This window comes from Fusarium musae, chromosome 3, assembly GCF_019915245.1.
Source record: "Fusarium musae strain F31 chromosome 3, whole genome shotgun sequence".
Taxonomy (NCBI): Eukaryota; Fungi; Ascomycota; class Sordariomycetes; order Hypocreales; family Nectriaceae; genus Fusarium; species Fusarium musae.
This window is the reverse complement of record NC_058389.1, coordinates 3,484,235-3,510,269: the sequence shown is the minus strand read 5'-3', so window position 1 is coordinate 3,510,269 and position 26,035 is coordinate 3,484,235. Positions and strand designations below refer to the sequence as shown.

Sequence of the window (26,035 nt, the reverse complement as noted above, 5' to 3'; positions counted from 1 at the left end):
ACTACATCGCCAAAGATTCATGGCATCACTCTTCCTGCCAGACCATATGAAGCCTCCAATGTGTCTTCAATACATCGTCATGGCCTCTGCCGCAGAGACATCTGACGCTTACCGCCACTTGGGAATGCTATTTTACAAGCGTGCCGTAAAATATCTTCAAGACGACCACCTGGGTGTATGTGTCGGTTGTGACAGCTGAAGACACCTGCTAAGCAAAGGACACAGGACACTAGTGAAAGAGCAATGACTCTAGGATATGTACAAGCTCGGGCTCTGATATCCTGTTTCGAGGCTGAGCACTCTATGTTTTCAAAGGCATCTATGACACTTTGTTCTGCTATTAGAGCTGCACAGATGCTAGGCCTCCATCAAATTGACGTCAAAGGACCGGATAGGGGCCAGCATGTTGACTGGATAGGAGTCGAAGAACGACGCCGCGCATGGTGGACAATATTTTGCTATGATCGCTTTACCTGTGCCACGACTGGATGGCCAGCACTCATACATGATCACAACGTGAGTTTCCCCCCAAAGCCTTCCTGGCGTACCACTGAACTTCGTTTCAGATCAAAACTAGAGTTCCAGCCTCAGAAAAGGCTTATGAGAATGGCCAAGAGGAAAACACGCGCTTCCTCGGAGACCAGCTGCTCGAATCCGAACAACACTCCACCTTTGCAGGAGCAGTGCTCGCAGCGCATATCTTCCACCGTACCATAGAACATACTGGAACGAATAACAGCCAGGATCAGGACTTCAGCGGCCACTTGTACTGGCAGAGACACAAAGGCATTGATAATGATCTCAAGTTCATGTTGTTGATGCTGCCAAAGGCCCTTTGTCTTCCTGCCAACTATAGGACTCATAACGCCATTTTTGTCAACGTCATGCTACAGACGGCCACCATATGCCTTCACAGAGCAGCTTTGTGGAGGATGAAGTCGAATTTACAGGGGCTACCGAGTTACCTGATCCGGCTATCTCAAGACCGCCTACTTCCAGCAGCCGAAGAGATATTCAACATTTTTAGAATGATACCCGATCTTGGTGCGACGTTTACTAACCCCCTTATTTGCTTTGCTGCATATATGGCTGCTCTGGTATTTATGGCGAGTACATCTCCGACGGAGCCTAATGGAGAGCATGTTCAGAATCTAGATTTTATACTCAAGATCTTGGCTGCTTTTGGTAATACAAATCTCGTTGCCAATGCTTTGGCGAACGAAATTGTCAAAGAAATGAAGCAATGTGGGATCTCATCCCCTACTATGAACAAAGTTGATATAAACACTCCTTTTCTGCTACACAAATACTTACAATTCATGCTAGGTCAATTTGCAAGAGACGTCACTAGATATCCCATTACTCGCTACGCAACGCCCGTATTCTTATCCTCAGGGTTCATTCCCTTGAGGGTGCTAGTAAGCAAACATCCTGGATGTCACATTCTCAATTAATTCCATAAGACTCCCAAGACAAACACTACTATTATTACAACCCTAATGACTATCACGAAGTGTATCTTCAGCTTCATCATACGAAGAAACAAGGTTCGAACGGAGCTCCCTGATGACTGCTTCGACTATTTGCGAGCAAAGTCGCTTTCTGTCTCAAGCCAAGTTCCGAATGTCGTCAACTGGGGATACTCCTTTCTCAGCGCCTTCAAGTCCGCACAGAAACCCTGGTCCTTGAACCACTTGAACATATAACCCAACTCCTTGACCATCGCCATGATTGGGTAGACAACAAGACTATAGGTGTATGGGAGATCGCGGGCAGTCTTCTCCTTGAAGATTTTTTCGAATTCCTCGAGCGTCAGTTCGTCACCTGCAAGTGACACAGCACGGCCGGCATATTTCTCAGGCTGAAGGAAAGCTTGTGCGCCAGCGACGCCCACATCGGTCACTGTGACGAGTTGAAGAGGTTTATTCTTGACAACCAGCTTCCATGCCGTGACAAATGACTTTCCCAGGAAATTGTCCGTCAAGTTCTCCATGAAAGCCACAGGTCGAATGATAAACCATTGCATACCAGTACCAGTGGTACGGGAGATCAAGTGCTTCTCAATCTCGTGCTTTGTAATAAAGTGAGGAACTTGAGTTGGGTTGTTCAGAGAGTCTTCGCCGTGTCGGTCAACTGAAGTATAGACAAAGAACTTGGCCCCAGCATCCAATGCAGCATCGACAAGACCCTTGCCCTGGGCTACTTCAGCACCATCTCCTTGACCCATAGGGGACTAGTTACAGGATCACGTTAACATCTCAACTATAACCATCAAGAGGCGAGTGTACTTACCTGGACACTGAACACTCCCCAAATCGGCTGTTTTGTAACTTGGCGGGCATTTTTGAAGATTGTGGCAGCATCGGACAAGTCTCCCTGTACAAGCTTGATGTTGGAAGATTTCTTGAGAAGCTTCTGAGCTGAAGAAGAATTGGGGTTTCTGGTGACGGCGAGAATCTCCACGCTGGCCTTTTGCTTGACGAGTTGGTTGAGAACAGCACCGCCTTGCTTTCCGGTCGCACCAGATATGAGAATTGCTCGTGACATTTTTATGATGTTCAAGTTGTTGACTACTGAGGTAGAGTGGTTATAGTGGTATAAACTGATGAATCAATTGCCTATGGAGGTATCTATTAGGCCTACTATATAGTAGTTTCTGAGAAGGCAAGCAGCCATCGCGATCTGTAATCACTGCGATAAGACTGTGTTTATTATAAAGCATTTCAGTGGCCGGTGCCCGAATACACCGAAGCTATGACGGCCATGACCCCGGGTCCATACCAAAAACACGGGTTGACTTTGGAGCTCCGGTGCAAGAGACGGCCGAAGAAGTGGGGAAGGATTAATTTCGCACTCCGAATTGTGCGGTTCCGTCCGACCAGCTCCGATCTCTATGTTCGGATCAACTATCATCGGCAACACCAACGGCCAGTTTTGAATGTGGATCTTTCATGGCAGTGGTAATGAAACGATCAGTACATATATACAAACAAGTTTGGCCTGCCAATGACAAGAATAGATACGGCGAATCTGTAGTTTTGCCGAGGACTACTTAAAATATCTGCATGAGTTAAATTCTTTAGATATTGGTATCCAAGTTGTGGCAGCATCTTGCGTCCTGAATCCACCACTCTCGGGTGATCATCATTCGATACAATCGCAAACTATTCATGAAAAACGAAAACTTCAAAACCCAATGCGTATCTTCGGTGGTTTTATTCTAATTCAGGTTGTTTCTCGTGTCATAGAACGGGTCGAGATCATCTAGATGAGAACTCAATTCAGGTTACCGATGAGCGTTATCGGCGTAGCAAGTTAACGTGGTGTAAGATTTTGAATTGCTACTTGCAATTTCAAAGCGAAGCTCCTTAGATCATGAGACAGAAATGAGAAAGAAATAGATATATACCACGGCATCTGCACGCCAGGCGCTGATGCGCCTTGTATCTCGCTGCATACTGTGCATCACACTGTCTGATACTGTGCTCTACAACCCAGAGTCGGCAATTTGTGGATGCGTTTTGAAGCATCACCCGAACATACACTATCGCGACCCGTGAAACCATTGGGAGCTGGCCCGGCCCAGCATCACTTCCCAGCCATGTCTGCCGCTCTCTTCAGATCACGAGCTGCCGTCTCCGGCACCCGAATTGCCTCCTCCGCCCGTCCTGTCATTCCTAGGTCACAGCTCGTCCAGCGCCGCAACGCATCATCTTCCTCTTCGGCCGGTGACGGAGCTGCTCTCAAGCTTGCTCTCTACGGCACTGTTGGTGCTGCTGCTCTATACGGCTCATACCTCTATGCCACCGACACCCGAGCTTTCTTCCACCGTTGGGTTGTTCCGCCATTCATTCGCTGGGCTTTCCCTGACGCCGAGGACGCTCATCATGCCGGTACCGTAGCGCTGAAGATGACTTATGAGTTTAACCTTCACCCTCGAGAGCGCGACACGACCCTCGACTCCCCTGAGCTCGCCGTCAATGTATTTGGAACCGAAGTGTCGAACCCAATTGGAATCTCTGCGGGTCTTGACAAGGATGCTGAGATCCCAGATGTACTCTTTGAGCTTGGAGCTGGTGTCGTTGAGGTTGGAGGCTGCACTCCTCTTCCTCAAGAGGGCAACCCTAAGCCTCGAGTTTTCCGTGTTCGCAGCCTTGATGGCATGGTGAACCGATATGGTCTGAACTCTCGCGGAGCCGACGACATGGCTATTCGACTTAGGGATAGACTTCGACGATTCGCTCGATCTCTTGGTGTGACTGAGAAGGATGTTCTCAATGGAGAGGCCAATGTTCCTCCTGGAAGTCTGCGCAAGGGCCGTCTTTTGGCTGTTCAGATCGCCAAGAACAAGGAGACGGATGAACGGGATGAGAAGGCCATTGCCGATGACTACGTATACTGCGTGCGAAGACTAGCTCGCTACGCTGATGTTCTGGTCGTCAATGTTAGCAGCCCTAACACACCTGGTCTGCGTGACCTTCAAGCTACTGAGCCCTTGACAAGGCTCCTCAGCGCTGTAGTTGACGAGGCTGCCAAGACTGACCGAAAACAAAGGCCCAAGGTCATGGTCAAGGTGTCACCTGATGAGGATGAGGATACTCAAATGGAGGGTATCGTTGAGGCTGTTCACCGAAGTGGTGTTGACGGAGTCATTGTGGGCAACACGACCAAGAGACGAGATGGTCTTGTTCCTGAGGGTATTAAGCTCACTGCTCAGGAGCAAAAGAACCTCATGGAGACTGGTGGCTACTCGGGCCCTGCTATGTACAGCCGAACACTCGATCTTGTTCGACGATACCGCAAGTTGCTAGACTCGCGTTCTTTCGCAGCAACGACTGGATCGCCACAAAAGGTCATCTTTGCTACAGGAGGCATCACCAATGGCGAGCAGGCACGCAACATTCTCAACGCTGGCGCGAGCGTAGCCATGATCTACACAGCGATGACATATGGTGGTGCGGGTACTGTGACCAGGATCAAGCGGGAGTTAAAAGATGGTGGAAAGAATTAGACATGCTATAGCAACATTTCAGGTTTTATTTGTTCGTCATAGGTATAAAAACGGGACAAGTTATGAAGTTTAAGTGGTTTTATCTGCTTATCAATTCCCTCCCCCCCCCCAATATTTGTCTGTTTTAATGTAAAAGCCCTCTACATCCATACTTTGTTTTTGTCCAGTTGGAAGAGCGTAGAGTTTACATTAATAACTAACAGATGTATCGACTCTCGGGGATAAGTATCTAGATATCAAGTTGTACGGAGTAGATAGAGTAGTATTCCGAGATATTTACAGGGTATCAGTAGTGTCTCATGTTTATCTGGCTGCTCATCTGAGGAGCCATTCACGTGCGCTCAATCTGCACAAGGTCGTATATAAGCTAGGTGAGATGTAATTTGGTTAGAGGCCTAACACCTCAACATTCTAATAACAGAACAACGAACAACAGCAAACAAGAAATCAACACCCGATATTTGACTGAATCATGGGATGCGACTGCTGTGGCCCTCCCGCATCAGCTGCGGAGTTGGTCACTGCTGAGACGCCTCCTCCAAGCGATATCGGAAGTTGCAAGGATGCTTGCTGTGATGGAGGCGACGCTGGGACTGAAGTTAAAGAGGAAGAGTCAGCAAACAAGGAACGGGATGATGATTGTTGTGCTTCTGGTAGCTGTGAAGAGCCGAACATGGATGACGCACCGGAATGCTGCCGCGGAAAAACAAGCCCATGCTGCAATGCTTCTTGCATTGATCGTATCGCCATACGAGAGTGTGAGCTCAGTGCTTCTCACAAGCGTAAGTTCTGAATACTCAAAATCACTACTAACGGCACATTTCTAACACTTTGCAGCGGATGCAACGGGTTGCGGCAACTCTAGCTCCAGCTGCAATGGCGTAGCTGACGGCAAGGCATGCAGCAAGCACAGTCTATCTGCTCTCGACCGCTACGGTGCAACTCTGAAGGCGCTCGGATGCATCTGCCGCGCTCTCATTGCTTTGGGTCAAGAGTCTTGCTGCGAGACCAAAGGCCGCTCTGTCATCGCCAAGCAATGCTCCAAGAAGTCGTCTTCCCGCTCTCTGATCCGCACTTCAACGGACTCTTGCTGCAGCACCGGCTCTGTTACGAAAGAAAAGGCTGCGGAGAACCGTCTTCGCTTACGAAAGGGTTCCAATGAGAGTGTCAGGTCCGCCAAACAGCTGTCGATCAAGGAGAGCTGCACTAAGTCGTGCTGTTCCGCTGTTAAGCCCGACAAAGAAGCGACCCCTAAGAAGTCTGCCAACTCATGCTGTTCGGGAGACAACGCCAGATCTAAGGGAGACAACGCCAGATCTAAGTCTCCTGAACCAAGACCTGTCAAAGACAAAGACAAGGACGGCTGTTCTGGTGGGTGTGGTTCCAAGAAGGCTGCACCCAAGAGCCCACTCACCGAAAAGAATTGTGCCAAAAACTGCTGCAGCGATGGTGATCTTTCCAAGAAAATCGTTGGAAGCGGCGGGTGTCCCAATAAATGCTGCACAACTCAGCCGGAAGAGCCATTCACAGCCAAGAATGGACTAATGGCTGAAGTTGCAAAGAGCAACTGCCCAAAGTCCTGCTGTGACGAAGAAAGAGCGGCGATCGTCAATGGGCTACCCAAGTCCACATGTGCCAGTTCCTGCTGTGAGCCAACTGAGAAGATCATCACCAAATCTTCCAACAGCTGTGCCGATTCTTGCTGCGAGAGGGCTCCATCTATCATCTGTCAAGACTCTCCAGCCGATGCTTGTTGCGTTCCTACGTTGCCTAAGGGAATGAAGATTGAGACAGTTCAAAATCCCGAAGATATAGAGAACCAGACAAAAGGAAAAGAACATGTGGTTCTCAGCATCTCTGGTATGACATGTACTGGTTGTGAGACCAAGCTCAACAGAACTCTCGCTACAGTCCCAGCTGTCAATGATCTGAAGACCAGTCTCGTTCTCTCACGTGCCGAGTTTAACATTGATCTTCGCTTCGGCTCCGTTGATGAGGTTATCAAGCATCTTGAGCGAACCACTGAGTTCAAATGTGAAAGACTTCAGACGAAAGGGTCTAGCTTGAATTTCATCGTGAATGGCAGCACGTCTGAGTTTATTGGCCAAAAATGGCCCGAAGGAGTTCTGGATATGAGTCTTGTCGACAAAGATACTGTTCGAGTCTCATTTGATCCCAAGATCATCGGAGCGCGAGACCTTGCTGAAAGATCTTGGGACCCTCCAGTTAAGCTTGCACCTCCTCGTGGTGATTCGTCGCTTGAAGCGGGCAGTAAACATGTTCGCCTTGTTGGGTACACCACTCTTTTATCTGCTGTTCTTACAATTCCTGTTCTGGTCATGGCTTGGGCTCCGCTTCCTGAGAGAGAGGTCGCATACTCTTCGGCTTCCCTGGCTTTGGCCACCATTATTCAGATTGTGATTGCTGGGCCTTTCTACGCGAAAGCTATCAAGGCTTTGGTCTTTTCCAGAGTCATCGAGATGGACTTGTTGATTGTTTTGAGCACAAGTGCAGCCTACGTCTTCTCAGTTGTGTCATTTGGATATCTCATTGCAGGCAAGCCCCTCTCAACTGGCCAATTCTTCGAGACTTCCACTCTGCTCGTCACCTTGATCATGGTCGGACGATGGGTCGCAGCACTTGCTCGACAGAAGGCAGTTGAATCCATCTCCATTCGATCATTCCAATCCTCAACTGCCATTCTGGTCGACGAGACGACCGGCACGGAGCGGGAGATAGACGCCCGACTTCTTCAGTACGGCGATGTCTTTAAAGTCCTACCGGATACTAGGATCCCAACAGATGGAACAGTCATGAGTGGTTCGTCTGAGGTCGATGAATCGATGCTAACAGGCGAGTCCAAGCCCGTGGAGAAGCACTTCAAGAGTGTTGTCATTGCAGGGTCTATCAATGGCCCTGGAGTCATGACAGTTCGCCTAAACCGCTTGCCGAGCGACAACACCATCAACGCAATCGCTGCTATGGTCGATGAAGCCAAACTATCAAAGCCAAAGCTACAGGATCTTGCGGACCGAGTGGCCTCATATTTCGTCCCCGTGGTTGTGGTGTTGACTGTTATCACTTTTGTTATTTGGGTTGCAATTGGCGTAACAGTCCGTGGCTATGGTGGCTCAAAGGCAACGACGGAAGCAATCACATACGCCATTGCCGTTCTCATCGTGTCCTGTCCTTGCGCGATCGGACTTGCAGTACCAATGGTCATTGTTATCATGAGCGGAGTCGCAGCAGAAAGGGGCATCATTTTTAAATCTGCAGATGCTATTGAAGTTGCTCACAAGACATCTCACGTTGTCTTTGATAAGACTGGAACCTTGACTCAGGGAAAGCTTTCTGTCGTTGCAAATGAGTGTGTCGATGAAAGTACTCTTCCTCTCCTTTTAGGCCTGATAGAGAACAGTCGTCATCCAGTCTCCATGGCTGTTACGGGCTACCTTAGGAGTATTGGTATCGAACCTTCATTCGTGGGTGAGCCGAAGAGCTTGACCGGTAAAGGCGTTGAAGCAGTTGTAAAGGGTCAGAGGTTGAAAGCTGGAAACTCTACATGGCTCAATCTCTCGGATGATCCTCTTGTTCAGCCTATGCTTTCTCAAGGTTACACCGTCTTTTGTTTCACAATCAACGACGAGCTGCAGGCCATGTACAGTCTTCAAGACGAGCCTCGGAAGGACGCCTTTGTGACGGTTGAAGCCCTGCACATGCGAGGCATCTCAGTCCATGTGGTTTCTGGTGATGATGATTCAGCTGTTCAGAACATAGCAACCAAGTTGAACATCCCACGAGACAGTGTCCGCTCAAGGACTTCACCTTCTGGCAAAAGGGATTACATCCAAACTCTCCTCGGCACTTCCACTGATCGCAAGAAACCAGTCGTCGTGTTCTGCGGCGACGGTACAAACGATGCAGTAGCTCTCGCCCAAGCCACTATCGGTGTTCACATGAATGAAGGCACAGATGTAGCCCAGTCCGCGGCCGACGTCGTTCTCATGCGTCCCAATCTAAGCGGTATTATCAATATGATAGACGCGAGTCGAAAGTCGGTCAACCGCATCAAGTTTAATTTCGGATGGAGCTTCGTGTACAACACTTTTGCCTTTCTACTAGCTGCTGGTGCATTCGTCAATGCCAGAATTCCACCGGAATATGCAGGTCTTGGAGAATTGGTGAGCGTTCTGCCGGTTATTCTTGCGGCTGTGCTTCTGCGCTGGTCGAAGATCTAGTCAGGATATTGAGACTCAACTTTGTAACAGCGCAGCTTCTGTTTACTCTCATTCATCTTCGGCCAGGAGTCCTGTAGCTGAATATTTCTTTCATGTTATGTTTGATTTCGACCAGCACAGTGTTGCACGCCTGTCGTTACCGGCCTCTACTGCTTTGAATTTCGACGAGAAATAGCGTCCCTGGGCGCCCAGGAAACATCAGTACCCTTCTATCCAAGCTCCATGATGAGCTTTCTTAAACTACTGCGAGTTCTAAGACAGACTTGGAGAAGGCTGAAGGGAGATTCGCTCAGTTTCTTCTTCAGTGTTCACTCGCTTTTACTACGTAGGCAGATAGTCCTCATTGTTCGTCACCTTGGCTTTGTTACAACAGCGAAGCTGAGCTGAGCAATCCCATTGACTCATATAGTGCCTCCAGCCGTGTTTCTAGTCCCGATTTGTGATCTCAGAGTGAAATGACTCAATATCATATTCTGTTCACATATTGGCCTAGAGCCACTCGCAGTTGCACGACGTGGCAGTGTTAAGTAATAATCTGTCTTATTTATACTGCCAGAGTATAAAGGCTTACCCAGAAGTGGGCATAAGCTCAGTTTATGCCTCCAACCATTATTACTCCCCATAATCCGTTCCCTATTTTACAATATTAGTATTACATTATTATACCGTTAAACCAACAAATAAACAGGTTCTCAACGATTTTCTCAAGCCAGCCCCAGAAATCAAATACCAAATTTCAATATCCAAATACAAGTCCCCACGGTAACTCAGCCAGCCACACCCAGCAGGAGAAAATGGGTACAAGGGCGAGCAGAATCCACCAAATTTCAATAGTGAGTTTGATTTGCATCCAACGTGGTAGTGTTCTACTCAGCAATGAGCGATGGGAGCATGTCTTTGTCCCATAGACAAGACAGCCAAGGCCAGGCCGAGATTCACATTCCACATGTTCTCGTCTTCGTTGCATGAGTAGACTATAGCAATTAGTCGATGATTCGTTTCGGTCACATCAAAGGATATCGACTTACGGTACACTACCGCGGCAGAAACGCAGATCACTACCAAGATCGCACCGCCGGTCGTTGGGGCATTCTAGATGGAGGCTCCGTCGTTCCACTAGCCATTCCACTTTGAGGTTGATACCAGTGTCGACGAGACTGTAGAAATAGGCGCTGGTGTGTTTTAGAGATAGTGCATCCGGGTAGATGAGGAAATCGGATATGGCGAGATGTATTTCAGTTGGTAGGGACATGAATGTCCGCTGAGGGGATGTCCTTTTAGGCATGACCTCGGCAACGGAGCGGGACGATTGAGTTTCGGGAGGGTGACGAATTACTATGAAGCCTTTGGTCTAGATCTGGGAATATGTGAAACCTTTGTATCTGGCTGCTGCCTTGTACGAGGTCAAGGACTTGGAAGCCTAAACAATAGTTTTACCTAGGACAGGGCCAGGCCAGGGATGTTGTAGGCAGCGCCCAAGCCAATAGGGAGGGCAGTGCAGAAATCTAGGTCATTTATTAGGTCGTTTCAAGGCACTTTCGCTGTAGGACTATTGTTATAGAATAAAGTTCAGGGCTGAGAGAGTTCGACTTTTATGTTGATTATTGTTATTCGAGGAGGCAGCCAAATATCTACCCATTCTACCTATTTCGGTTGTTAGACGAGTGATTGAGAGTGAGAGTGAGAGCCGAATGCGGGCATGTCTGTTTGCAATAGAGACATGGTTATGGCTATAAGGTAGTTAGTATTGTTCTCCACACTCAGACTAGCCCCGGAATATTGTTATGGTTCGTCTTGGACTGGACTCGACTGATTCATCTGCGAACATCAATTATCATAATATCATTGCCTGACTTACTATAGGTATTCTGCCTAAGGAGACATTCTTAGGCAGTTGGGTATCACTTCCAGTGCCCCACGTGACTCCGTGTACTCGCTCGCGTCTTCTTCCCTCTTCTACCTAGAGACAGAGGCCAAAACTCCTCCTCGTCATTCATCATCAAAAACCCTTGCTAAATTTAGGTGCAAGTGCCATTTTCCCCGCCGCGTCCATTCCCTAAAACAATGATTCATCGCCTCCGACGAGAGCGGCTGCGATGACGTTAGATAGCGATAACGAGTTTGGTTACGATTTCTCTGCTGAGGAGGAAGAATTGCTCCTTCAGTTGTCTGCTGAAAACAACAACGTCCCGAATAACGCAGAGATCGCAGCTATAGACTCTGTTCCTGAGAGACACGATAGTCTACACCCTCAAAATGTCGCTGGTGGCACATCATCAACTTCTGGCGTGGACCGCCTTCAAACAGGCTCCACGCATAATCTGTACAGAGGCAAGGCTTTCCATCAACTCGACACGTCTTCTGGTCTGCCAACGCCGCCGCCAGCTTTATCCTCAATCGAGGACGTACTCTACCCGGATTGTACGTCATGATATCCTCAAGAGGCTTCAGCACTAACTGACCAAAGAGATTAGTGAGCAAAGCCTTGAAGGATCTGAAACCAAAGCCACCTCCTGAATCAGAATCAGAATCAAGCGTCACTCCGACACCAGCAACTGAGACAATAGAGGCTGATCCGTACGATGATGGCCGCTCACCTCTGCAGCGGTTCAGGTCATATCCTAAGAGACCACTGACCGTGACCGATCTTACGTCTGGTGCTTGGTGCGAGCTGCAGTACTGGTATACTCTCACCCGCTTACCTGGAGGTCGAAGAACCAGAACAGCAGCCATGAAGCAAGGAACCAAGGTTCACAAAAGGCTTGAAGACGAAGTCCACACTACAGTCCAAATTGACATCATGACCAAGGAAGACGCATTTGGACTCAAACTGTGGAATCTAGTTCAAGGACTCAGAACCTTGCGAGACACAGGACTCACTCGTGAACTCGAGGTATGGGGCATGATTGATGGGAACCTCGTCAATGGAGTCATCGATAGCGTGAGCTACGAGAACCCCAATCCTGAATTTGAAGCAGAGCTCTCTAGTCAAGAGTCTGACACGACTGGACGACAATCATCATTGACTGACTATTTTCCACCAAAAAACACAAATCAAAAGAATGATTCGGGACCAAAGATTTATCTCGCAGACGTGAAGACTCGCGGATCTTTTTCTCCTGTTTCCAACGCTCAAATACGGCCCGCCAAGATTCAGTTGCTTTTGTATCATCACTTCTTGTCTGATATGGTTGCTGGGAAACTCGATTTCTTCAAAGTCTTTCGACGATACGGACTTGATCCAGATGACACCTTTTCAGACACTTTCATCGCACAAGTCGGTAGCCTGCACGATGAGATCTTTGTGGATGCGTCAGAAACAGAAACGGAGTTCACGCAAGAACATCCTTCCTCGAGTTTCCAGAGCTCTTCTTCAGCAGGACCAGACCTGTTGCAGTATCGAACTCTACGCGAACTCGTCCCTCTTGTCGAGCATGAGATAGAGCTCACTTTCCCTAAGGGCGAACACTCTCTTGGACACATGCTTCGAGTTCAATACGTCCATCGCAGTGATGGTCGTGTGATTGATCTTCACGACTTCCCTGTTTCAAGACAAGCTTTGGAGACCTATCTTGCTAACTACATGGATTGGTGGAAAGGGAAACGCGATGCAAGAGGCGTCGATATAGAGGAAGCATTCAAGTGTAGAACATGTGAATTTGCTTCTGATTGTTCGTGGCGTCAGGGCATGGATGATGAGATGTTACAGAGAGCCAAGGCGCAGCAAAAGATACGGGCTACGCGTCGGGCGCGTAGCAATGCTGCGTAAGATTGGAGACAATCTGAATATCATGAGTTATGATGCATTGGAACATGTTATGAGAATTGTATGAATTGTTTAGGTCTATGAAATCCATAGAAGGATGTTGAGCATAAACAAGACATTTTTTTGAGTGATTGTATTGATTCATACTGATTTCTATTTATTGTCTATGCTGAAGTTGTCTGTGTGAACAAGAGGAAAAGGAGGAGCTGCATAGTGTTCTGTATGTTTAATGCTTTCTGTGTCGGTGATTACGGGTCATTCCAAAACCCCAGCCATCTATATCATCGTCAGCATAGTCTTTGAAATAGCAGATACTGGAAACTTACATTGAGAAGCGACGTGGATGTCAATATCCAGTTCATCCGCCCAGTGCCAGACAAGATTAGGGTCCTTGAGGAACCCCCGTCCCACCAAGACAGCATCTACAGAGTCATCACTCAGATAGCCCTGGGCCTGCTTTCCAGAAGTAATCATTCCAACCGAAGTCACAGCAACTCCGGTGTCCTTGACAGCTTTCTTTACGGCGGCAGCATACGGGACTTGATATCCGGGGCCAGAAGTGATTTTCTGACGACTATCCAAACCACCGCCTGAAATGTCGATCAGATCGATGCCGTTTGCGGCGAGGATTTGACCGAGCTTTGCGGCTTCTTCGATATGCCACTGTGGTAAGGACGAATCGAACTCGAGGTAATCTGTTCCTGGCACGCGGACAAGAAGGGGAAAGTCCTCGGGGACGACATCGCGAGTGGATTGAACAGTCTCTAGAAGGAGACGAATACGGTTCTCGAAAGATCCTCCGTACTGGTCTGTTCGTTGGTTTGAGGCTGGGGAGAGGAATGCGTTTAGGAGATAACCATGTGCAGCGTGGATTTCGATGGCCTAACGCAGTCAGTGTCTATCAAGTCAGATGTGCTATCTGGAGGTCTTACATCAAAGCCGGCCATGAGTGCTCTTTTCACAGCAGCCACCCAATCTTGCTTGAATTTGGCAATGTCATCGCTTGTCATCTCCCTGGGAGTGAGAGAGTCTGGGCTGTAGGGAATTGCACTTGGTGCAACCACTTCGTCCGGCCAGCCACCAGCCTGTGAGTAATAAGCCACTGATCGCTTCCATGTAATGGTGAGTGTCCTACCTCTTTGACAGCTGTGTTCTTGCGGTCCAGCCAGGGCACAACAGTACTCGCTTTTCTTCCCGCATGGCCCATCTGAATCGCAATCCTTGCACCCTGGCTGTGGACAAAGTCCACAATCTCCTTCAGAGGTTCGAGTTGTCCATCTTGCCAGATACCGGCATCTTGAGGGCTGATTCGTCCTTCTGGTGACACCGCATTTACTTCTGTGATGATGAGCCCAGGGCCACGTGCGGCGAAACTTCCGAGGTGCTGCTTGTGCCATGGGGTCATGTAGCCATCCTTAGCAGAGTATCTAGAATGTTTGTTAGGTAAGTATTTAGTAGTAGCATATGGGGGGGTTACATACTGGCACATTGGTGACACGATGATACGATTGTGGAGCGTTAGACCTCGCAATTTGAGGGGGGAGAATAGGCTGCCTTCTGGTTGGACATCCCAGGGGGTTCCTGCAGGAGGGTCTTGAATGGGAGTGTAGAAGGGGACCTGTGATTGTGTTAGTGAAGGATATGAATTGTGAGTGTATCAAAGAGACAAGCATTTTTGGCTCCGGCGTTGATGAGGATCTTTTGGTGACCGTTTGCTTCGACTGAACCCATGTTGATATTTGATAAGGCCAGGATATTATATGTAAGGTTATTGGTATTCAGTGAGAGTGGTAGTGCAAGAGTTAACTAAGAGCAATGGACTTGAGTGGAAGATGTTTTCCGATGGAGGAGGGAAGGCAACGTACTTATACTTCACCCAAGAGAAGTCGTTTACACCAATAAATATCTACCTATAGTAAAATATGCAAGTTCTCACAAACGCAGCGTTGAGCATTTTTCCCGTCCTCCGGACCAACTCCGCCATGTCACTATCATCACAAATTCGTAGACCAGTGACATCCAATGTCAGGACTTGTGATAAACCCGAATAGCGAGTCCTCTTAAAACCCATGTTTCACCAAAAGCTATTCAAGGTAATTGTCGTAATCACATCATGTTCTGCATCGGCTTCACCGAATGGGATTTCTTGGTTTTCGGTTTTCAGCATGATGTATCGCTTATGAATATGTGTGGCTTGCCTTACCAAGAATGCATGGAACGTTGAGTGACGAAAAATCTACTGATTATGTTGAGTGTTTCCCGAGTAAGTCGGCCGACTCTGAATTGGGCTCTATTGGGTCGTTGATAGCATTCTTATTATTGGGTTGGTGTTGTGCGATCAGCCACATACCTTGTGAAATTATTTTGCCGAGCCTGAAAATGTCTACAGACTTCAACTAGAATATCCAACAATAAAGAAGAGGCCGTAATTAAGTTACAGTTGTGGTGTTGGAAATACCTAACAAGTTCAAAGAGCCTCAGGACCCAAAAAGATTTAGGTTAGGCAACCTTTCATTCTAGAAGAACTTCCCTTCTTCAAGCATCACTTACAACTACAACTGACCCTCCACAGCCCTGGCATCATGCAGCGCTATAGAGAAGACGCCTCTGACGAGAGCCATGATGAAGAAGACATCCCTTTACATTACAAGCGGGCTTTCGGTGCGGGACTGAAGCGACAAAGGGTCGAGTTTGTTCCCGCCCAAGATCCCGATGCTGGAACCACAACCACAATAACACCAGTCAAATCAACAGACACTTCCATCGGCGATTTGTATGCTAGCATCGTTCTAAAGCCTTCCGAAGACAAAGATCCCAAAGCCTCAGAAGAAGAGCCAGAGGAAATATGTCCAGACTGCAAACTCCCCATCTCATCCACTTCACAGCCTCACGAAGCATCCTTCGCTCACCAAGTCTCACTCACACATTCACACCCCCCATCAGCACTTGATCGCTCGCGCATGGGTCTCAAAGCCCTGAAATCTCAAGGTTGGGACCCTGATGCCCGACGAGGTCTAGGAAGAGAGGGCGAGGGAATGCGATATCCCATCAAAGTGGTGGCAAAAGAAGATACCCTCGGCATCGGAGCGACGATACCGAAAGAGATCCAAGAAAAGAAAAAGGAAGAGAAGGCCAGGCCATTAAACAGAAAGGAAGCGAAGCAGCTGGCGGCTAAGGAACGACAACAGCATGAGAGACTACAGGGTGAGATTTATGGGAGAGTTGATGTGGAAAGCTATCTGAAAGGAAAAGGCGACGATGGTTGAGGATACAAGGCAATGAGAAAAGACAAACAAAGACGACTCGACGCACCGGATACATTGTATCCGGTCTACGATATCACAGGTCATCACGCGGTTAAAGAGATGCCTATTCTAGGACCTGCTCAAGGACTCACCGCCGGATCAGAACACTCACCCGGAAAGACAACACTTGACGACTCTGCTGTAGTCCACCTGAAGCCATCACAGCTGGGCATTTGGCCTCAGAGCATCGCGATGCCAATGCGATCAGCTCCGATCTCGAGAGCTATTTCCAGTCTAGGGGAGGAAAGAAAACAGAGGACCTTGATCCTAAATGACAAAAAGACTTAGGTAATATAGCCTAAGCTTAAGATAACTTTTGCTAAGTTTATTTTGACACCCTATATGAAGGTTCGTTGTTTTCCTGCCCCCCGAGTGCCAGTCAACTGGGCTTAAGCACCGAGGTAAATCAAGAGTTTCAGATTGAACCAAGTGTTTCATGTTGCATGAACGAAACAGTGATAAACATACAGATATATCTCTATCGAGATCTTCAACAGAATATCCACAAATTGTGTTCTACCTAAAAAGTCAAGATGTGAAGTCGAAATATACTCTGAATTCAAGCATCTGTGATGATGACCTCATCGAAGTTGAGGCTGAGGCTGATACACCGCCCCCTAAGTACCTTACCTATGTCATTGCTGCTGATGCTCTCCACTGTCCTGTAGGCTTCCTCCAGGGACCTTTATAGCAACCATCACTAACCAACCACCGGGCGCTAGCGACTGCAAGACCTGGACCCACCTTCTTCATGCCTTCTATTGGGATGATGAAACCCCGCCAAATGGAAAGCCATAGGTAGTTAGCACATCAACTCCTGACTTTGGGCCCAATCCCCAAACCAAACCAGACCAAACTTAGAATCCTCGATACTTGAGCAAAACCTCTCAACTTTAGCCACTTTACATTGCACCATTTTTCTTTTAACTTAACTTTGATACCCCTGCGCTTCCCTGCATCGCTTCAATTTCAAGGTTCTGGGCTGGATCCTACCGCCGCTTCTCTCGTTGCCAAACACTATCTCAGCCTTCCTCAATATCTCCATACCCAACGACGTGACAGGGCAGCCCGCCTTTACTATACACCATGGGGTTGTCCGTCATTCAAGAGCAGCATGATGGTATGATATATACAATTCAGATACTATAGACAATTCGTTGCTGATGCGCCGGCTTCAGCTATCTTGGGGCAGATCAAGAAGATCACTCGAGGCGATGTAAGCTACCAGCCAAGCTTTGAGCTCGACAGTTGACTGACGTCTTTGACGCAATAGTGGAAATGCCTGATCGTCGACGAGAACTCCAAAAAGATCATTGACAATGTCGTCAAGGAGGATGACATTCTCAATAACAATATCGCCAGTTGGTCTATCTGACTGCCGACTTGTGTGTCTAGTACTAACCAGCATTTCCTCCAGCTATCGAGCGAATCGAGAACCGTCGCGAACCGAACCCCGAGATGGACGCAATCTATATCCTGTCGCCTGAATCCTTCGCTGTCGAATGCCTTCTCGCCGATTTCGAGATGCGACGTTATCGCAGCTATTACCTCGTCTGGACCGGCCTCCTCGACCCCTCATTGCGACGCAAGATCGACGACTTTCCTGGAGCCCGACAGCTCCGTGCCGGTTTCCAGACCATGTTCGTCGATTTCTTGCCTCGAGAATCGCATCTCGTTACCCTTCGCGACCCCTGGAGCTTTCCCATGCTCTTCCACCCAGCCTGTAACGCCATCGTTCCAACACACATGAAGGGTCTAGCGCAAAAGGTAAGGCGGCAGCACGCTTTAGCCGGATGACGTTTGTTGATGAGAAGTTAGATCGCCGGTCTTTGTATTACACTCGGAGAATACCCCAAAGTTCGTTACTACAAGCCGCAAAGCGCACGCCACGAGGCAGCCGTCCTCTGCACTCACCTGGCTCGATTTGTCCAGGAAGAGCTCGATGCGTATGCGCAATGGGACACTAGCTTTCCCCCACCCTCACCGCGGCCACAAGCGACACTCGTCATCACAGACCGATCGATGGATTTGATGTCACCTTTGGTCCATGAGTTCTCCTACCAAGCCATGGCACACGACCTCCTGCCGATCAAGGACGGCGACAAGGTCACTTATCGTACGACAATCAACGAGGGAACACCAGAAGCTGAAGAGAAAGATATGGAGCTCACAGACAAGGACAAGATATGGGTGGACAATCGACACAGACACATGAAGGACACGATTGACAAACTTATGGGCGATTTCCAAAAGTTCCTCCAACAAAACCCCCACTTCACCAATGAGAATGCCGACACGACCAACCTTAATACGATTAGAGATATGTTGGCAGGCTTGCCGCAGTTTCAAGAGATGAAGGAGGCATATTCCCTGCATCTGACCATGGCGCAAGAGTGTATGAACATTTTCCAGAAGCACAAGTTGATGGACATCGCCTCTATAGAGCAAACGCTCGCATCTGGACTGGACGAGGACTTTAAGAGACCGAAGAACATTCTCGAAATGATCGTACCTCTGTTGGACGACGAGGCCGTATCACCTTCAGACAGGCTGCGCCTCATCATATTATTCATTCTCTATCGGGATGGTGTAGTTGACGAAGACATCAAACGACTCTTGGCCCACGCCTCCCTCCCTCAGTCAGACCGCGAGGTTGTATTGAATTTTGAGCAGCTTGGTGGACATATGACACATGCACTCAAGGATGTGCGCCAGATCCCCCCGCCTCTATTCCCGATCGATCCAAAATCGACACAATTGAACGAGGAATATGGATTAACACGATTCGAGCCTGCAATGAAACACATGGTGGACCATCTGGCAAGGGGCATGTTAGATCAGACTCACTTCCCTTATGTGAAGCCACCACTGGACCCCAATGAGGAGCTTCACTTGGCACAGGGAGGTTCTCTTCGTGCTGGTCGACCAAATTGGGCAGCAGCTGGACGCCGTCCACCAGAGAATCGACAGCGATTAATTGTCTTCATGGCTGGAGGTGCTACATACAGCGAGAGCCGATCGTGCTACGAAGTTGGTGAAGCGCGCAGTCGAGATATCATTCTCGTCACTTCTCACATGATTACTCCTCAGTTATTTATTCGCCAAGTGGGCGATCTCAGTCGCGATAAGCGTCAACTTGACTTGCCCCTGGAGCGACCGAAGCGACACGCTCCACGGCATCTCTTTGAGCGACCAGCTCCTCCTCGCCCAGCACCATCACAACAGCCCTCACAGCAAGGACTGCCGCCTGGTCCCACGAACCGACCCGGCGGCCTTCCTTCAAGACCTGGCCCTGGCCCTGGCATGGCGCCCCCAACAGCTGCCATGTCAAACATGTCGATTAATAATAGCCACGGTAATAACGCAGCACCACCACGACCGACATCGCACCACAGTGTTCAACAACACCACGAGGAGCCAGGCAAGCTTCACAAGGAAAAGAAGAAGCGTAACTTCCTAGGGATCAAGAAGTAGGGTTCTTGGAACGGGGGTCTCTCTTCAGCTTCTCCGCCGAAACACAGGACCATTCGAAGATCGCAGACCACAGAAACGTCGACTTCGTCTGAAGATTACAATACAAATGCGTCACATAAGCCAGAAAGGAGTGCTTCCAGTAGAGGTCGGTTGGATGGTTCTTAGGCCTAATGTGGCTTCTCAGTAAAGCACATGGTGGATTTTCTGGTTTCGTAATTCGTCGACGTAGCGTGGCGTTGTTCTACCGTCTTTTGTGTATTGGTAAGTATCTATCTTAGAAGTATTACTCAACTTGGTAACTCAAAGGGTCGGGAGACGTTCATCTGTATACATCAGCTGTAGTGTATAAACGTCGTGAATTCTTGGTTCTCGTTTCAATATGACCTTTGAAGTAACTGCTATTTACTCCTCATCATCACATTAATAGAGATCGTCATGATCATCGTCGGTAAATACCCAGACAAACAAAAAGAGGAAGCTACCGTAAATCGCCCATCAACCAATGCATTTGAATTCACTACCTAACTTTCACCGAGTTAAACCATCATGCCTATATCCCTTGATTCCCCCCCATCGCCGTGCTTCCCAAAAATGACACGTAAAAAACAAGTTACTAGCTACAGGGCGTACCCTGATTCCAAGCATGCGTCCAAAAGATGCGGTGAGTTGATTTCGGTAGATATTCGTACAGTAGTGGAAGAAGCCCCTTTGTTAATTGTAAGGCTTTGACTTTCAAAAGTTTCTGCAGACAGGCTGATTGGTTTTCCGTACAAAGGTGGTACAGACTTTGTGGTTGAAGGGTGTTTGATTCGATGTGTTGAAGCACGGTATTCGTGTGAGATGTGATTAAGGTCTCCCGAAAGCAGCGCCACGGCCGTTGCCAGGAGGAGGCATACCACGGCCTTCGAAGGGACCGCCAGGAAATTCAGGTCCAGGGGGACCGTTGAAGCCGCCGAGTCCAGGAGGGATGAATCCGGGGGGGAGGCCGCCGTAGAAGGCAGGTGGAGGCATGTTTCGAGGAGGAGGGCCACCCAAGGCCTCGAGAGGAGGCATCACGCCAGGAGGGAAGTTGGGAGGAAACATGTGAGGCATGGGCATGCTACGGTTTGGTCCAGGGCCGCCAGGGCCACCGAGACCAGCAGGAAGTCCTGGGGGAGGGATCATAGGACCTCGCTGCTGAGGAGGAGGCATTTGGCCACCAGGCATCCAGCTGGGAGGCATTTGATGGTCCAGACCAGGAGGTGGGGGTGGACGTTGCAAGATCTGTGTAGGCTGGTTGGGTCGAACATCAGCATCAAGAGGGTTGTGGAATCGGTCTTCCATGGGGAAACCAGGCGGTGGTTGACGCATTTGACGCTGAGGACCACGGTCGTCTCTGGGAAAATCGGGCTCCTGGGGCATCTGCGGTGGCTTCTGCTGCTGGGGACCCATGCGCATCAACAATTCATTGCGCTGGGCGTCAGGAGGTGCTCTCATGAGATTCATCAAGAACTCAGTATTACTGTTGTTACGAGCGGCATCAGGACGTCCAGAACCTTGACTGGGAGCTCGCTGGCGCTGGCCAACGAGATCTTGGAGAAGTTGCTCGGGGCGAGCAGCTTGTGGCTGGGGTCGGGGTGCAAGAATCTCTTGAACATGCTGAGGAGGGACTCGGCCAATGGGACCGTCCATTCGTCGATCAGGCCCATACTGCTGGAAAGGAGATTCGGGAGAGGTAATGGTGTTGGGCCTGGCAGCATTTGGCGGCGTACCTTGAGGGGCAGCAAATGCGGGCAGTCCTGGTGGTGTGGCGCTCATCGTCTGTTTCTGTAGCTTTGCCAGTAGTTGCTGGAAAGCTTGTCGCTCATCTTCGCCGCCTGCTGGAGGAGCTGGGCCGCCGGCAAAGGGGAGAGGCAAAGGCATACCGCTGTTGACAGGAGGTCCTGCCATAGGAGTTGGAGGTTCCGTTTTGCCTCGAGGCTCCTCCTGGGGTTGCGAAAAGAAAGACGTAAACCTAGAAGATTTGCCGGATGCTTTTGGCTTGTTGACAGGTTCCTTGGTCTCCTCAGCGAGAGGGGTGTCCAGACCAGCATTCGATCCAAACGCCATGAAGAACTTATCAGGTCCAGCTGGAATCGCTGGGGCAGATTGCACGGGGGGCTTTTCAGCCTCGATCATGGCTTCAGCTGCCTCAACATTCGCGGATTTACCAGGAGCAGCAGGGATTCCAGCCTTGGCCTTCTTCATGTCCTCCATCCACTTCTGGAAATCTTGCTGCGTATGAGCCTCGGGATGCTCCTCAAGAGGTTCGTCTAGCCATTCAGGCTCACGCTCGACTCTTTGATCACGGTCTCGTCCCCATCGTCGATCATTGGTGCGATTGTTGTTGTTGTTGTTGTGACTGTTGTTATTGTGGCGATCATCAGGAGTATCAGCGGTCGCATCGCGGTCTCTCCAGCTCTTCGCGCGGTCAATTCGTTCACGTTTGTCGGGGGTGGTAGTAGCTTCAACAGCCGGAGTGGTGACTGCGTTGGACTCGTTCTTGTACCACGGCTCAGTTTTGTTCCTGTTCGTTCCGTTTCGAGGTCTGCCCTCATCGTCTACGTCTCTGGCGAAAGTGTCAAAGGTTCGTGCAGGGCGATCCCGAGCAGCGTCGTCACGTTCTTTGGGCTGTCGCTTGTCATCTCGGAAGTTGCCTCCCATGCGTCCATGGAAACGCTCAGCACCCTCGTGGCCAAAACTCTTGCGTGGCTTCACAGTACTCCAACCATCTGATTCGCTCTCGCCTTCACGGCGGCGGTACCCATTGCTATTGCGTCCATCGCGGAATCGGTCAACGTCAAGATCTCCATTGCGACTTCTAAAGTTGCCGAAACGCCCTGAAGCGTCAGACTCCTTGGTAGTTTTGTCCGTTTCGAGCGATGGCTTGCCTCGCGCTGAAGCAAACGCCGTTCGGGGTGGTGCAAAGACGAGGTCTTCAGGGTCTGGATAGGTGCGCGCCGGTCAGTACACGGAGAGCCTAGGAGCGAACAGGAGAGACAAACTGGCACTATTCCTTGAAATGTGTCTCTCAACACCAGGACGGCGATTACTCTGGTCAAGCAGAGGGATGTCGTTGGATTGAGGTCGGTCACCAGGAACCTTTGTCTGTGTGCGATTTGGTTCAGGTGGGGGTCTAATCTAGGTCAGAGACTTAAATATGACTTGAGAAAATCATTGCTACTCACCCCATCCAGTCTTCGGCTGGAGGTAGACTTGGTGGTTTGGTACATAACGGCGATTCCCGTAAGTAGATCAAGAAGTTGGCTTCATAGCGGATTACCATGATGAAGAAAAAGTTGGCGCTATGAGCGCATTCGAGTTATCGGCGGTATAGTATAAAGAAGTATGCAGTGTCCCGAGGTGGACGGACGTGCGAGCGCAATCGAGGTAGCCTCTGGAGAACTGTATTATCTTGTATGACGGCAGCTTCGAGTTCGGCCAGAGTGTGGTTTTTGGAAATTTATTAGTTGTTGGTGTAACAAGCAGGGATGACGACGTGGCGACAAGCTGCGATAGCGGAATGATGATTGTGCGGAGAGTATGGAGTAGGACGATCAATTCGTTCGGTCGGTGAGTCAGGTGAGGAGAATCCGCGGGGTGAGTGTCGCGAAGTGAATTCAGGCAGCGGTGTCAACGGTCGAGGTAGGGGACTTTGGTGAACAAGAGCGTGAAAAGAAGATCAGGTCGAGCGAGTTGGTGGTTGGCGGAGAAGGGTGACGTCCTAAGGTAAGGTAGTGGTGCACTTTGTGGTTGTGCTGGACTGTGCTTTGCTTTGCTGGTGGTGGTGGACAAGGCGAACCAGAGGTGGAGCCAAGCAAGAGCTGGGCTTTATCGAATCGAAAAGCCCCAATCACGAACAAGCGGGGGCCCAGCGAGGGAGAGAATGTATTGTAATTATTGGTTCGCCGAGCGGGTAAATATCGATTGACTCGGTACAAGTATTGAAAGAAGTCCAAGGGTTCAGTGGAATGATGTCGAAGGCGGGCGGTTTAGCGGAAAGCGTGACAGTGTATAACTGTGCGCAAGACGCAGGAGATGGTTGAGGTGGATTGGGTCGGGTCTTGGGATGTACGGATATCGAGGGTTGTTTTCGGTGGCTTTTGACGTGGTTGTGAGAGGGAGAGACCGAAAGCGGGCGAGAAGGATGAGAGAGAGGTGAGAGAGTGGAGGACACGAGAGAGAACAGCGAGCGCGAGGGCTTGAGTGTCCAGCAGGCGACACTTGTTAGCGCTGTTAGCGTGAGTGACAGTTGGCAATGGATAGATAGAACAAGTCAGACCCTGTTTCTAGGGGAGGTATATGAACAAAGCAGGTATAATATGCTAGAATATTCAATGTATCTTTCTTTGATTGAAATAATTGCCTCGTGAGCATTGAGCTTGTGAGCATTGACTGAAAAGAAAACTGAGATGTTGAATGATTGATTGATTGATTTGTGGATGAGGATGAGGAGAAACAGTGGATAGACGCAACTGGAGTGCACTGTCTGATACCGCTGCACGCACTGAGAATGAGCCTCCACCCGATGGATTTCAGCCGTGTCGTTCCACTGCCTCCACTAAAATCTCGGGTACCTGTACTGTGCGCCTTGAAACAAATCAGCCATTGGGCTTCACCTCAGTTTCATCCCATCAACAATAAAACTCGGCTCATGATTGCATAATATAAACCATGCACATACAATACTCAATATTTCCTATTTTAACTAGTAACTATCCCATATTCACAGTATCCATTCCTATTTCTTCTGCGCAGCAGTCACCTCCTCCTCAAGCGGCAGAATATGCGGCAGAGGTCCAACAGGCGTGATAGAGAAAGGGTTGATCTGAGTGTGGCTCCGGGTGTAGTGCCACTTGATATGGTCAAACTGCGTAGTATCCTTGAACGCGGGATCGTTCCAGTAAAGGTTTCGCATCCACTTGTGCAGAGCTGGGTATCCTGAGCGAATGTCGCGGATGTTGCACTTGAAGTGCTGCACGTAGACGGGATCGAAGCGAATAATCGTGACGAATAGTCGAATGTCGACTTCGCTAATCTTGTCGCCGAACCAGTAGGGGCCTTGTTGCTCAGAGAGATGCTTCTCAGCGCGGTCCAGAGCTTCAAAGAGGGCCACGACATTGCGCTCGTAGGCTTCACTCGTGGTTGCGAATCCAGACTTGTAAACGCCATTGTTGATGCCGCCGTATTGCCACTCATGGACCTCCTCAATTTGCTTCTGGAGATCTTCGGGGTACAGCTGAATGGCCCTGTACTTCTCATCCAGCATGTCATCAAACTAATCAAGGTCAGCAACCATATATCAAAGCACACATTGAATTACTTTACTTACCTCAGTACCAAGCATTCGCAGAATTTCACTGCTCTCGTTGCTCACAATTCGGTTTGTCTTCTTGTCAAACAGAACTGGCACGGTGTATCGACCGTCATAGTTCTTCTCACTCTCAAAGTAAATATCCTTCAAGTGAGTGAACCCCTCATGGCCCTTGATGGGATCAGGAATCACATTCTCACCGGGAACGTCCTCATCCTTGGAAACAAATCGCCAGCCTCCCTCACCGAGATGCCAATGCACAACTGAGTAGGAGATGATGTCCTCAAGACCCTTAAGTTTGCGGGCGATGAGTGTGCGGCACGCCCAAGGGCATGCGTAGCTCACATAGAGGTGATATCGGCCAGCCTCAGCAGGGTACTTGGCATTGGGGTCGCGAGAGATCCATTCTCGGAATGAGCTGACTTGACGCTTGAACTCGCCAGATGTGTCACCGGGCTTGACCCAGTCAGTGACCTTACCAGTGCTTGCCTGTAGCTCTGTTAGCAAGCTGAGAAGAGCAGTGAGAGTGTCTGGTCTGTGTACCATTCTGATTTGATGTGGGGGCTGAACCTGAGTGAGGAGGGACGGTTTAAACGATGATGCTTTGATAGATGTGATGAATCTGATCGATTGTTGCTGCTGTGATCTCAGGAGGGAACTGCTGCTGAAAACTCGAGATGATCGAATTCGAATTCCTTGCATTGGCATGTCTATAAAAACGAATCGGAGCATTCAATGACGGCGACACCCAACACCTTTATAGCTGCAGCTCAAGAGAGTAGACTACGAGAAAAGTGGCCATCACCACGCGTGATGGAACCCTTGCTCACTCATGACTTGCTCAGCAGCCCCTCACAAGCTGTGGAAGCTTAGTTACCAACCAGATAAAGCCTGTCCTCCCAATCCCCA

General features: G+C 49.3%; 9 protein-coding genes across 9 annotated transcripts; 5 read left to right on the top strand and 4 right to left on the bottom strand.

The window, feature by feature from the left end:
- Positions 1-1,579: 1,579 nt before the first annotated feature.
- On the bottom strand, positions 1,580-2,547 carry J7337_004500 (uncharacterized protein; the record flags this gene model as incomplete). Its single annotated transcript, XM_044822194.1, has 2 exons — positions 1,580-2,233; positions 2,293-2,547. 2 exons carry the CDS (start codon positions 2,545-2,547, stop codon positions 1,580-1,582), a joined length of 909 nt encoding a protein of 302 aa, XP_044683527.1.
- Positions 2,548-3,601: 1,054 nt separating this feature from the next.
- Positions 3,602-5,011, top strand: J7337_004499 (uncharacterized protein; the record flags this gene model as incomplete). The annotated part of the gene is made up of 1 exon (XM_044822193.1): positions 3,602-5,011. One exon carries the CDS (start codon positions 3,602-3,604, stop codon positions 5,009-5,011), a length of 1,410 nt encoding a protein of 469 aa, XP_044683526.1.
- Positions 5,012-5,483: 472 nt separating this feature from the next.
- J7337_004498 (uncharacterized protein) lies at positions 5,484-9,249 on the top strand (the record flags this gene model as incomplete). Its single annotated transcript, XM_044822192.1, has 2 exons — positions 5,484-5,793; positions 5,849-9,249. 2 exons carry the CDS (start codon positions 5,484-5,486, stop codon positions 9,247-9,249), a joined length of 3,711 nt encoding a protein of 1,236 aa, XP_044683525.1.
- Positions 9,250-11,345: 2,096 nt separating this feature from the next.
- J7337_004497 (uncharacterized protein) lies at positions 11,346-13,018 on the top strand (the record flags this gene model as incomplete). Its single annotated transcript, XM_044822191.1, has 2 exons — positions 11,346-11,670; positions 11,724-13,018. 2 exons carry the CDS (start codon positions 11,346-11,348, stop codon positions 13,016-13,018), a joined length of 1,620 nt encoding a protein of 539 aa, XP_044683524.1.
- Positions 13,019-13,241: 223 nt separating this feature from the next.
- Positions 13,242-14,746, bottom strand: J7337_004496 (uncharacterized protein; the record flags this gene model as incomplete). The annotated part of the gene is made up of 6 exons (XM_044822190.1): positions 13,242-13,291; positions 13,342-13,897; positions 13,948-14,100; positions 14,151-14,442; positions 14,497-14,608; positions 14,683-14,746. The coding sequence occupies 6 exons, from the start codon at positions 14,744-14,746 to the stop codon at positions 13,242-13,244; spliced, it is 1,227 nt and encodes a 408-aa protein (XP_044683523.1).
- Positions 14,747-15,597: 851 nt separating this feature from the next.
- J7337_004495 (uncharacterized protein) lies at positions 15,598-16,281 on the top strand (the record flags this gene model as incomplete). Its single annotated transcript, XM_044822189.1, has 1 exon — positions 15,598-16,281. One exon carries the CDS (start codon positions 15,598-15,600, stop codon positions 16,279-16,281), a length of 684 nt encoding a protein of 227 aa, XP_044683522.1.
- A 1,125-nt stretch (positions 16,282-17,406) lies between these two features.
- On the top strand, positions 17,407-19,794 carry J7337_004494 (uncharacterized protein; the record flags this gene model as incomplete). Its single annotated transcript, XM_044822188.1, has 5 exons — positions 17,407-17,440; positions 17,499-17,536; positions 17,594-17,681; positions 17,738-18,087; positions 18,139-19,794. The coding sequence occupies 5 exons, from the start codon at positions 17,407-17,409 to the stop codon at positions 19,792-19,794; spliced, it is 2,166 nt and encodes a 721-aa protein (XP_044683521.1).
- An 846-nt stretch (positions 19,795-20,640) lies between these two features.
- On the bottom strand, positions 20,641-23,098 carry J7337_004493 (uncharacterized protein; the record flags this gene model as incomplete). Its single annotated transcript, XM_044822187.1, has 3 exons — positions 20,641-22,757; positions 22,818-22,920; positions 23,096-23,098. 3 exons carry the CDS (start codon positions 23,096-23,098, stop codon positions 20,641-20,643), a joined length of 2,223 nt encoding a protein of 740 aa, XP_044683520.1.
- Positions 23,099-24,553: 1,455 nt separating this feature from the next.
- On the bottom strand, positions 24,554-25,672 carry J7337_004492 (uncharacterized protein; the record flags this gene model as incomplete). The annotated part of the gene is made up of 2 exons (XM_044822186.1): positions 24,554-25,090; positions 25,145-25,672. 2 exons carry the CDS (start codon positions 25,670-25,672, stop codon positions 24,554-24,556), a joined length of 1,065 nt encoding a protein of 354 aa, XP_044683519.1.
- Positions 25,673-26,035: the final 363 nt, after the last annotated feature.